Raw genomic sequence first — 13,316 nt, 5'->3', positions numbered from 1 at the left:
TGAGCCGAATTGTGGACTTTTTTGGTTCCAGCATGCACCTCTATATGAATTATAGCTTCAAACATGTGTCACTATGGTTATTAATGAGGTTGTAAAGTTGTTGCTAAGGGCCTAATGCCAAAGAAAACATGAATAAATTTACAGAGAAATAGCTACCTATGTTCCAATTTCTCTGATTTGATGCTAAATAATTACACTTTGTAACCATCGATCCATATCCTACACTAATACACCGACTTGAAACCTTCAGTGAGAGGAACCACTTTCGCCGTTACCTTTGACTGCAGCTTTGATACTGCTTTACGGATGTCCTGCAATTCAAAAAGCATTTACTCGTCTGTGATTTGCTGACATATGACAATATTACTATTAGGACCCAGATGGCCAGATCAAAGATTAAAAGTAATATTGGATTATCTTGAATCTACTTCTAAAAGTACTAAAATCTGATAATATGTCAAACTACACACAAATAAAAATTAATGGGTCCCCTGCGTGTCGTGTCCTACTTTTTTCAGAAAAAGACAGGTCACCATGTCCGTGTCTTGTCGTATCCATATCGTATGCCTGCGTTTGTGCTCTTAGGTTCCAACTATGACTTATTGCAAGCTTAAATGGTAGAAGTTGTTAGGAACCAATGTAGTATGGATGCCTAGGTCCCACATTGGTTAGAATGAGATGACCAATATGTTATTTAAGTGGCTTGGCTCTCCCACCCCAATAGCTAGCTTTTGGGGTGTGGTTCTCCAAAGACCTAATAGAAGCTCAATTATGTTTCGTTTTGAGAGCGAGCGTGGGCATGCCTAACAGAGAGTGCATACAAGAATCCTTGTGGTGTGAACTAATACACATTAGAGACTTATCATCATGAATGCAGCACAAAATGAACTTCATTAAAATAAATTTCACCTCTATATGGTATCGGGATGAAAAATGAGTAAGAAGAATAGCCTTATTTCGAATCCACTGTGCATTTTCAATGATCTGCAATTTTGCAAAATCATAGTCAATAATTGTATCTCTAATGATCATTCGACCAAAGGATGAAGATACAAGAACAAAACTTAAAAGACGATCCATTGAACAGACATTAGAACAAGAATTGGGAAGGATTTATATTCCTCATCATAAAAATGAAAACAAATTTCATAAAGGACAATAAATGGTCAATAATGTAACCAACAAAAAGGACAATTCATCACATAAAAGGTGACAACCAATGCTTCAAATACCTCAAATATGTGAGTATGACCATGTTGTCGTGCATGTTCTATGCTAACTGCTTCATCCAGAAAAGTTGCCTGTTTAAAAAGGATTTATTAGTAGGATAATTTTTTTTTTCAAAGCAGTCCAAAGCAAGAAAACAACACCTACGTTAGTGCCCTTGCCTTCTTTTTCTTTTTGGACGTGAAATATCCTACGTGAGCATTTGAAGCCCATTAATAATTGTGATAGCACTAATAGTCATTGTTATTTATTTATTTATTTATTTATTATTATTATTATTATCTTCTTTTCTTTTTTGTGGTGGGGGAGGGGGGGAGGTCAAGATTTTCTGTCAGTCATTGACCATGCTATTTGAAGTTTTCTTGTTCTGATACTTCCCAGTACAATTTGCGGTTCTTTTCTGCCAAACTGATTACAGAAAAAACTTGGTCATGGAGGAGTACATTGAAGCATGATATGGTCGAATTTAACGTTATCCAAACTACTGGAGAATCAATGAAAAATATCAAAGTCCTTCTAACTATGAGCTAGGAATAGGAAAATTCAATGTGATACTTCGAAAAGGTAGAACAATGATATAGACACGTTGTGATATGCCTATTATATTGATTGAGGAAAGAATAGTTCATATACTTTTGAAGGCCCGTAACCCTCCTTACACCAAACTAAGTAACTAGCTAATTTTCCTTCCTTCCCTTTCCATCTTTAATACTAATGATTACAAAAAGGCGTCCCATTTCACACACATGGCCAGTGCATTCTTTTGACTCATTGCAAATTCAAACATCACATAGTTAGCCTATAGCTCAGACCATGTAATTTTCTCCTAGAGTTAGTAAAACGGATGGACGGGTTTTCCCTATCTATATCTAACAAACAAAAATGTTTGAGGACTAGTATTGCAAGACAAATCAGCCAACTAATTACTTTGGGATGAAGTCAATTGAAGGAAGTGGAACACCAGTTCTCACTCATAATGCTGAAGGAAGGATAGGGGTCAAAATGGATAGAAACAGTTGAAACGCAACACAGATGCTAACAGCAAGTATGTATTTGTCAAGAGGAAGGTTGGAAACCAACAGCAAAGTTGTTGCAAAATTTTTGAGAACCAAGCGCCTAAACACAAATTCTGTGCACGTTTCCAAGATTTTTTTTTTTGGAGGCAAAATGAGGATTATTTTCAGCAGCAGAGGGGTTGATTAGCACAGTTGGGCAGGTCTGAGTGTCTAATAGTACAGCAAAGAGAAGAGCTTCCCTGCAAACGTGGGAATCAACAAAAGTAGACTGTTCAAATCTTCCTCCTCTGTGGACAAAGGACAAAGGATAAAGGATAAAGGAAAAAGAAGAATTATTTAGCCTATGGATTAAACCGTCCTTGAGAACAAAGTATATTTAACAGTAAGACTTATAACAGCAACAGGTGTTATCATCATTGAGGGATGATATTGTGTACATAGGGACCATTAGTTGCATAAAGAGAAAGAAGGTGGCAAGGGAAGTTAGGTAATTTTGTGCTTATTTTGGGCTAAGGTTTGCTTTGAGAGCGGTGTGCATCAAGGTCAAGGTTCCTTAAATTACTTAAGATAATTTTATAAAAGTTTCTTGTTCTTCAAGTTTTTAATACAATCACGATCTCCTTACTATTGGGTTACTATCATGTTGTTCTAACAAATAGTCAGATCATGATGAGAACCCCCAAACATATTTTGAAAAAAGAAAAAAAAAATGATAGAACCAGAGCAAACATTTTACACACATGGAAATTGCTGGAACAAGTCATTTTCTTATTGGAAATTATTACGGAGTATTGATGATAATTTAGAATTGTAAACAAGCTGAACCAGAGTCCACAGCCTATACCTCAGTTATAAGAATTTTCGCCCTCAATGCATCGGCATTATGGGGATCAAGCATAAAATCTGTCGTTGTATCACCTGTGAAGGCCACCTCCGGAGACATTATGGTGTCTGTAATCTAAAACAAAAATTACAAAATCAAACCAGTGCCAAATGTAGATAGATTAAATAATGATACCAAGTACCAACTATTGGTGCATAACATGCCTCAACTCCAGATTTCTTTAGCTTCTCAATCTGTTTCCCCTTAAGATGCATGTATTGCTTCTTCAATTTTTTTCTAACCGAATAAATGACATAACCCTGCATAAAATTAATTAGTCACATGTTATACTTATACAATTAGATGAGAGATACTTGAACCTCAAAAAATAAAAAGCTTTCATTATCAAACATGAACCCAGCTAATTACTGTAACCAGATAAAATATAAAATTCTAAAAGTTGGTCATCGATCATTACTCACATACTGGCCTCAACAAAAATACAGCTACCTTGAGTCAAAAGAATATGGTAATGCAAACAGGGTCCTTGCTACAATTCTAAAGCCAAAAATATGCATGCACTAGGATTTGCTACCCAAGTATTCTTCCTAAAGAAGGTAATCACAATCACAATCAACTATAGAAATAAGATTTCTCAAACCACTCCACCATTAATAATTGATTCCCATACATGAAGAACCTTTTCGCTACAAGAACCCTATGAATTTTCCTTTCCTGTAAATGAAAAGTTGAATAGATCTCAACTCTCAAGTACTCTAGAATCTTTGAAGTCCCAATCTACATGTATAAAATAGACAATATGGCGTAATATGTAAATAGGAGAAATATCCTTAAATGTTAGAGTATTCCAAAGAAACACTTTCCCCTCTAGTATAAGAAGAAAGAGAGACAGGGAGATCATACCTGGCTTGGTATCACATGCTGAGTTTTGAATGCTCTGCAGACGAGGTTATTACGCATTTCATATGTTTCTCCTGGATTCAATTACACATCATTATTTTCACTAGAGACGAACGAAGATGCACACTTCAGTCAAAATAAGGAACAACTAAGCTAAAATAAGGAACCTACCTACATCTAGAGCAACCAGGTCAACGTCCAACTCCACCTGGCCCATAGTCCTGTGAATCTCAAGTAGTTTTTCCACATCTTCTTTAATACAAGCAGGCACAAATACTGTGGGAGGACTTAAACTATATAAACCACGACTAGCTACATACATTGGTAGCCCACCCTGAACCAGAACAAGTTGAAGACCACCATCACTAACATAAATTGGTGCTGATTAGTCACTTAACTTTAAGAAAAGAAAAAAGAAACGACTATCATAAGCTAATTCAGTAATCCAATGAATTTAAGAAGTTTAATCTGTAACCACTACAGCAGTCCCTTCTCAATTTTTATCTTAGCTATCTATTCCTAGTTAGTAGGTATGTCATTAATTTTTACTAATTAGCTGATAATGCTAAAACCCCAACCTAAAAAGTATCTGTAAAGATAGATTTGGTCATTGGATAAAGAAAGGGTTCACAATTCTTGAAGAAATCTAATTCTTAATTCCCTCGTCAGCTTAATTTAGAGATTATAAACAGCACATACTTAACTGCGTAGTGATTAATGCATAGTGAATAGTAACTTAAAAAACGTTTAATGAAGTTACATCAATGATAATAGAAGTGGATAAGATTCGGTAGTTCAGCTAAGGAAGCTTACAATGTGATCGAGATGGGCGTGAGTGATGAATACAAAGTTTTGCTGAATGGCTCGAGATGGACACCTCCCAATATCAAATGCACACTTGAATTCCGGAATGATTACACAAGTTTCTTGCCCACCAACTGAAATTCCCTCGATTGAATACCCTTCTAAATCGACCCCTTTTCGATTGACCTGTGACCGTGCTCTCCGGTACTCCTCTTCGACGCCGATTGTAGATAAAAGACCCGAATCTCTGAAGGAATTTACAGGATTCACATGACTTTGGAGAGTAATTCCTTGCGGTTTCGGTGTCCGTAAAATGGGTTGATGAAATGGAAAAATTTGAGGAGCTTTGAGAGGCGAAACGGCCATAGAAATTTGCATCTTCTAATGGGCTAGAAGGGAATTGCATAAGATTGTGAACGACGAGGGCCTTGGAGGAAGAAACGGGGTTTAAGGGAGGTTTAATTGGTCTCCCAGAGGAAACGAAAACGGAAGAGCAAAGAAAGTGGATATGTGTCTGCAGCTGGCTGGGATGATGGGTTAAAGCGCGAAACTTGTATCCGGGAAATTTGGGCACGATTTTAAGTTGTATATAAATTTCGTGGAAATTGTTAAATCAAATTGTATAGTAATAAATAATCACATCACGATGGAAGATAGATCGACAGTACAGTTATCAAGACAATTTTTGTAATCTCATACCGTGATAATATCAGCAGAAAGTCAATTGACAGTTTGTTAAAAAATCGAGTCATTTGGCATTATAGATGGGCCTAGATATTACGTCATTGACCTAAATTTCTCGTGAAAATTGTCAAATCAATTGTACAGTGACAAACAATCACATCACGAGGGAAGATAGACCGACTGCGAGAGCGAGATCCAAGTAGCGAGAGCGAGATAGTTATTAGGGGCAATTCTTATAATCTCATACCGTGATAACGTCAACAAAAGGTCAATTGACAGTTTTTTAAAACATTGGGTCATTTGGCATTATGAACCTAGATATTAGGTCATTGGCCCAAATTTTTCCTTCTATCTTCTCTCTCAATGACAAGGTAATATAAGGCTAAATTGTAACAATGATGGATGTTCAATATTAACTTTTATAATCATTTCAAAATTATTATTAGAATTTTATAATATCATATTGGCAGCGATCGACGTCAAATGATCATCATCTATATTTTCATTTTACAAACGTTCACATCCCAATTTTCATTTAAAAATACTTCAAGGATATTTTTAAAATTTTTGGAAAAGGTTGGAAGTATTATGTCCATTTTATAAAGTATACCAATGTTGACGAAACAAATAGAAAAGTTCAACGGTATTTTTTAACCTATAAAATGTATCAAATGTTCAACCAATTTTAAATAATTATATAAGACAGTTTGAGAAGTTATTTAGTTATGAAATTGTTTAGTTATCTGTATACATTGTAAGGAGCTAATAAATCTTAGTTAGTTTCATAACTAATTCTCTAGACCAAACATGTCCATGAGTTTTCGATAAGACTATTGTAGAAAAGATTATTCATAAAAAAATAATTTAGATGATTTTAAATTTGATCGTTAGTTATTTAGATATTTTTAATTCTATTCAATATAGTGAAAATCACGTCCGCATTTTATTACAATTAATTATTTGTTTTATATATATAACATTAAAAAAAACAATTGATATAGAACATTTTCAATAACACTTGCTCAAGTTAATATATACAACGTTGCACTCATCTCATCAGCTTGTTTAGTTGTTCTCAACTGTTTTCCTTCTTTTAACTCTTGAAAAAATAAATTGGTATAAAAATTTGAAACAATGATTAATAATGTAATTCTTGCAATTTCATTCTTTATATCTCTTAATTTAGCATACTTTATGCTTAAAATTACTAGCATGAGTTGCACCATCACACTCACATATGTATGCATGTAAAATTGCAGGAAATTGTTGTCAAAATTTTCATCAAATGCACACTGTTTATATGTAAAATAGTATACCAAAAACCGCCGTTATACACATATGTATATCATTTCATAAAATAAATCCGAGTAGAAGAGAATAGAGAGAAGAACACAAAAATTTATAGTGGTTCGATCAATAAAGTCTAGATCTACTGTGCAAGATGAATAATCTTGTATTAACTTCAATCTCGAACTTCAAAAATAAAATACAACTCAAAAGGTAGAAGAAGATGAGAACAACAAACTCAGCAGCACTCTCAAAAGAAATATATGATGCACAAATTTCAATGTGTGGGCTACAATATGGAGAGTTTAAAGTTGTACAAATTTTTTGGGCTTTTATCAATAATAGGCACAACATAGATTTCAGCTTAAAAACGTATGAAACCAATTCACAACTTCAACATACAAAAATCCTGTGAGAATATGCTTGAGTCAAAAAACACAAAGTCAACAAATCACCCTCTTGAATCAAGTATATCTCCATATAACGAAGCCAATGCAATCTTAAACTCATCTTGCACTTCAATCACAAACAAGCAACGTTAGCCAACACCTACTTTAAATAGGTCACAGAAAAGTTTAAATTTTATGTCTGATAAAGACTTTGTACAAGATTATTTTCATATGCAATCTTTTCAAGCTTCATTGTCTCCTTATTTACTTCATCTTTCAAGAAATGAAACTTCACATTAACATGATTGGTTCGACCATGGTTAAAGGATTTTTCGAAAGTGCAAGATCACTCTAACTATCACAATGAATAGTAGGTTCTACTATCTCTCCCAACATATAAGATATTAACCCTTTCAACCAAATTGCTTCTTTAACAGATTCACATAAAGCAATATATTCTAACTTTATAGTAGATAAAGCCACCATGGAGGAGAGATGATCTTCAACTAATTGTATTGCCAAACACTTTAAACACAAAACCACTTGTAGATCTTCTCTTATTTAAATCTGAAGCAAAGTCAGCATTAGCAAAACCTTCTAAACGTGGAACATCAGAATCACCAGTTGTATACGTTAAACCATAGTTCTTAATACCTTTAACATACTTGATTACCTATTTTATAGCTTCCCAATAGCTTTTATCTGGACAACTCATAAAACAGCTAATAACACTCATAGCATAAGACAAATCAGGTCGAGTACATGTCATTCCATACATCAAACATCCAACAGCATTAGAGTAATGTACCTTTGCCATAACTGAAAGTTCTGTAACTATCTTTGAAGATTGAATCTTTGACAATTTTAAATGAAAGGCTAATGGAACAGTCACTAGCTTTGCAACATCAAGATTAAACCTCTTAACACACTGTCAAGATGACCCTACTATGTAATTATGAGTTTGTTAACCACTCTGTCCCTAACAATTTCCTTAACTAGAATTTTTCTAGTTGGACTTAAGTTTTTCATATCAAATTCTCTGCATAACTCAGCCTTCAATTCAACAGTTTCATAATATACATGAGAAGCCAAAAGCATATCATCCACATATAACAACAAAAACACATATACATCTTTTGAAACATGTTTAACATAAACACAACTATAATATTTACTTCTACTAAATTCACATTTAACAGTAAAAGTGTCTAACCTTTTATACCATTGTCTTGGAGATCGTTTAAGTCCATAAATTGACTTTTTCAATCTACAAACTAAATTTTATGTTCCTTTTTTCAGTGAAACCAAGTGGTTGAGACATATAGTGCAAAAATGCACTTGTCACATCCATTTCCTCCAACTCAAGATTAAAATGAGCAACTAAAGACAACAAAACACAAATATTGAAAAATGTCTTATAATAGGAGAATAAACCTCATTATAATCAACTTCATATTCTTGAGTAAAACCCCTTCCAACCACCCTAGCTTTAAAACTAGGTTTATTTTCACTACTAATACGAAGTTTTACTTTATACAATCATTTGCAATCTACAAGTTTATGATCTGATGGTTTTTCTGTCAGTACCCAAGCCTCATTTTTCATCAATGAGACCATTTCTTCGTTCGTAGCCACTAACCATTTATCACTGTCTTTAGACTGCATGGCTTCATCAAAATTAGAAGGTTCATGATTTAACGAGATTTCATCACAATTTAAGGCATGAGTCGATTCCTTCTCCTATTCTATTACACAACTTGCTTCATCATATCTCACTGGTGGTCTAACAACTCTTCCCTGTCTATCTCTGACTAACTGGTAATTAGTCAAACTAGATTTTGATTGATCATTTTCAGTACTCACAGACTTAGGTTGTTCAATAGATTGTTCGCCAAACAATTGATCATCAATCCCTATATAGCTTCATGATTGGAAACAGATCGCTCTCTTGAAGATCCAACAATGTGTGTGTTTTCCAACTCAATCTCAAAAGAGTTTGAAAACACATTGTCAATAGATTTCTTAAAACTCACACCACCTGACAACTCCCAAGACATATCTAATTCATCAAATTTTACATTTCTACTGATAATACATCGTCCCTCACCTGGTTCTAGAAGCCATAGTTTATCACCTTTTACATCAGACGATAACCAAGGAAGATACATTTCTTTCATGTGGCTCTAACGGGTCTTATCTAATATGTGCACATGCTGCATAACCAAACACCTTCAAATAATTGAGATTTGGAGGCATTCCTGACCAAACTTCTTGAGGAGCTTTCATATCCAAAGCAACTGAAGGACTCCTATTTATGAGATATGTTGTTGTTGAAATAGCTTCGCCCCAAAACATTTTAGGAAGCTTTGCATTTGCAAGCATACATCTCACCCTCTCAAGCAGAATCATATTAAAATGTTATGCAAGACCGTTCTTTTGTGGTGTGTAAAGAACTGTGTGATGATGCTTAATGCCAGATTCTTTACACAAATTTATGAAACTGGCATTCACATACTCTAGACTGTTATAAGTTCTCAAAACCTTAATTTTTCTCCTAGTTTGATTTTTAACTAGAATTTTACAATATCTAAAGGTTTCAAATGCATTATCCTTGTTCTTCAAAGTAAACACCCACAACCTCCTTGAGAAATCATCCACAATACTCATAAAGTATTTTGCTCCTCCAATGGTAGTAACCTTTGTTGGTCCCAACAAGTCCAAGTGGACATAATCTAGTATCCCTTTGGATAACTCTATGCTTTTTAAAAATTTCATCCTCGTAGATTTTTCAAGAGTACAATGCTCACATAAAGGTAATTCTTAAAGCTTGAGTTTACAAAAAAAAAAAAAAAAAAAAAATCCCTTGTTTATATAATTCACTCAAGCCAAAGGATAGTTTCTTTATCACCTTGTACTAAAAGAACATTTGCACAATGAGTTTCTGCTGAGGTTCCATTCAAAATATACAAGTCGTTTCTAAGTGTACCTTTCATTTCTATAAGCAAACCTTTATAAATCTTAAGTACATCTCCCTCCAACTTGCCATTAAAACTTTCTTTATCAAGCTATCCAAGAGAAATCAATTTTTTCTTTAAATGAGGAATATATCGTACATTAGATAGGAACTTCTCCATTCCATCATAGAGTTTCAACCTGACAGATTCTTTACCTTTTACAAGACAATATTGATTATTGTCTAACAAAACCTTTCCACTATTGGGATTAATATCCTAAATCTCTTGTATTCTCGTAGTTTGTAAACATTGTATAAACAAATTGTTATTAATAAAATAATTGTTGTTTTATGAGCATACACTCAATCTAATAAACTAAAGATCCTAGGTTATCTTATGTAATTTAAACAAGTAGGTAGAGACATACAAATGAATTGTTTAAATAATAACCTAAATGGTCTGAAGTAGATGGATAAGACTGGGTACCTTATTCTGATGACACTATAGACACAACCCACTTTGTAAATGTTACAAATGTTGTAAAGTGCTACAAATGATCTGATCTTGATTATTCATGTGGAGATATGTGAGAGGGGTATTCTATACAAAAAGTTCATATAAGAGTAGACCATGAAATGGTTAGTCTTATTATATAACGTCGTTAATAATAGAGACTTATATTTCACTAGGATGACCTAAATCTAAATCCTGAGTGAGTTGTAAACTCCTGCTCATAAAGGCGGTCCTTTGATTTGTATGGGTGAGAGTGGCCAGATTGCTAACTCAATATCCCTACCATTTTGGGGACTCGTTTGATTGGGGAGCTGGGAACACAGTTACACAAGACAGAATTCACTCATCCTCTGATGTCGGGGCAAGTAGATAAATTTCTCCCTTAAATGCTGATTCCGAGGCTTGAAAAATGTGGTCACCCTTTCTTGGCCTGAGAGGGACTTGGCCATAGATGAACCATGACTTAGAGGAATCAGTGGTACTTAAGGGTTAGATGTAACTATAGGGGCAAAACGATAATTTTGGCCCAACTTTACTTACGAGCAATTTGTTAAGGCTCATTGCACTGTTAATTGGTTATATCCAATGGACACAAAAATATATCTACAGGTCCATAAGGTCCCTCTATAGCTCAATAGGGATTTAATTTGAAATAAATTGTGAAAATTATTATATATGATACAATTAATTAAATTAATTATATATGTGATACATTATAGTATAAAATATTTTGAAAGGAATTTGAATATGATTCAAATACTAATTATGTGAATGAGATTCATATAATTAAATTTAATATAAATATGATTTATGTTAAATATCATAAATAGTTTAGAGGAATTAAATATTTGGTTGTGATTCAAATATTAATTATATGGATGAGATTCATATAATTAAATTTAGTATAAATGTGATTTATATTAAATGTCATGCATTGTTGAGAGAAAATAAAATTATAAGTTATGTTGTATTTGATACAATATAAAACTATAGGTTATGTGTTATATTTGATATAACATATATTGTATTATATATGTCTCTTATACACATCTAGATGTGTATAAGAGACAGATATAAATATTATTTAATTTGATTTAATTTATTATTTATTTTTAATTTAATTCTAATTTCTCTCAAGTTTAATACAGATGGGGTGTGTGAGTCAGTTGACCATTCATCTTCTTCCTAAAATTTATGAGAGAACAATTCTCTCTACAGAAAATTACAGAGAAGAAATTCTTCTCCTCCTCTCTCTCAATCTCTCTTCCTCCCTTTTCTAAATCTAGGGTAGAGCCCACAACCTGCCAATTCTCGACTCCAAAGAATAAAAAAGGTTCCGTTTGTAGTAGTGTCTTTCAATTGGAGATCAAAGAGGATCGTGATCGTGATCAAGAGAGAATACATGAAGAAGTGTGGCTACAAGGCTATGTATATCTTCTTCCCTTTTCTCTCCTTCTAAGCATGCTGTAAAATTTAGATCTTTAATGCATAATATCTCTGTTCTGTTATGTAACCGGAATTCTGTGAATCGAAAAAATTAGGATCGATCCCAGCTTCTGTTGTAGAACCGTCACTGGTTTCTTTCACGCACCTTCAAGTTTCTCAAAATCTCGAAAGTAATGTCTATGAGGTTTCATATGGTAGAAACATCTAGAATCAAGTACTCACTCATTCCTAATTGCATTCCCAGACATAGTTAACACTCCTACCGAATCATACCGATACCATTCATGCACATTTGCAGCAGTTTGTTCTTCATTTTTCTCATCTTCCCTTTTCTTGTTCTTTAATTTGAAGCAATTTTAATCAAGTGCCCTTCCTTATGGCAATAATAACATTTTCTCTTCTCTTTACCCTTAGATTTAGATATACGTTTAGTGTTTTTCCTTTAGATTCAGATCTTCTCTAACCGCTAAAGCTTCAGCATCTTTTTCTTTTTCTTTTTTTCCCTTTTTTTTTTCATTTTCAATTTCAAATTCTTTAGATCTCAAAGCATTTAAGACAATTTCTAAAGTCAATAAATCTCTGCCATACTTTATTGTAGCCTTAATTTATTTGTAGCTTTAAGGTAATGAATTTAGGAGAATAACAGCCTAATCTTCATTATCTAGTTTTACCCCTGTATTTGATAGATATATACATATCTTGTCGAACTCATCTAAGTTTTCTTCTAAGGATTTTGATGATTGCATCCTAAATCCAAAGAACCTCTCTTTCAAATAAATCTTGTTTAGAAAAGATTTACTTAAATAAAGTAATTCCAACTTAGTCAATAATTCTTTTGGATCTTCAATATCATTAACCTATCAAAGCACATTATCAGTTAAATAAAGGATCATTGTGCTATAAGTTGTTTCTTCCATCTCAACTAGTTTTTCTTTGGTTAAATTTGCAGGCCTTGTTTCTGGTTTTCTAAAATTTTACTCACTTTCTGCTGTACCAAAAAAGCCTTAAGATTATTTTTCCAAAGGCTTACCATCAAATTTATCTAATTCGAATTTTGCAACTGGGATTTAACAACAAACAGAAAAATATAGACCAACCAAAAAATATAAATTTTAGATCAGCTCCGACAACGGTCACAAACCAGTCCAACGAAAAATTTCAGATCAACCCAAACAGAATTAACAATTCTGTCTAACAAAAATTCAAATCAGCATCAGCCCATAACAGATACAAAATAACCCAACCAAGATAC

The 13,316-nt window shown here is 33.4% G+C and overlaps 1 protein-coding gene across 1 annotated transcript; it reads right to left on the bottom strand.

The window, feature by feature from the left end:
• LOC120078630 (tRNase Z TRZ2, chloroplastic) lies at positions 1–5,347 on the bottom strand. The gene is made up of 8 exons (XM_039032918.1): positions 4,801–5,347; positions 4,159–4,321; positions 3,991–4,061; positions 3,291–3,386; positions 3,088–3,201; positions 1,233–1,301; positions 910–984; positions 1–311 (listed from the first exon to the last, which is right to left on the bottom strand). Exons 1-8 carry the CDS (start codon positions 5,167–5,169, stop codon positions 225–227), a joined length of 1,044 nt encoding a protein of 347 aa, XP_038888846.1. The 5' UTR covers positions 5,170–5,347; the 3' UTR covers positions 1–224.
• Between the last annotated feature and the right edge of the window lie 7,969 nt (positions 5,348–13,316).

Source organism: Benincasa hispida, chromosome 5 (assembly GCF_009727055.1).
Source record: "Benincasa hispida cultivar B227 chromosome 5, ASM972705v1, whole genome shotgun sequence".
Classification (NCBI taxonomy): domain Eukaryota; kingdom Viridiplantae; phylum Streptophyta; class Magnoliopsida; order Cucurbitales; family Cucurbitaceae; genus Benincasa; species Benincasa hispida.
Note: the sequence above shows the minus strand (reverse complement) of the source record. Positions and strands in the feature narration are given on the sequence as shown.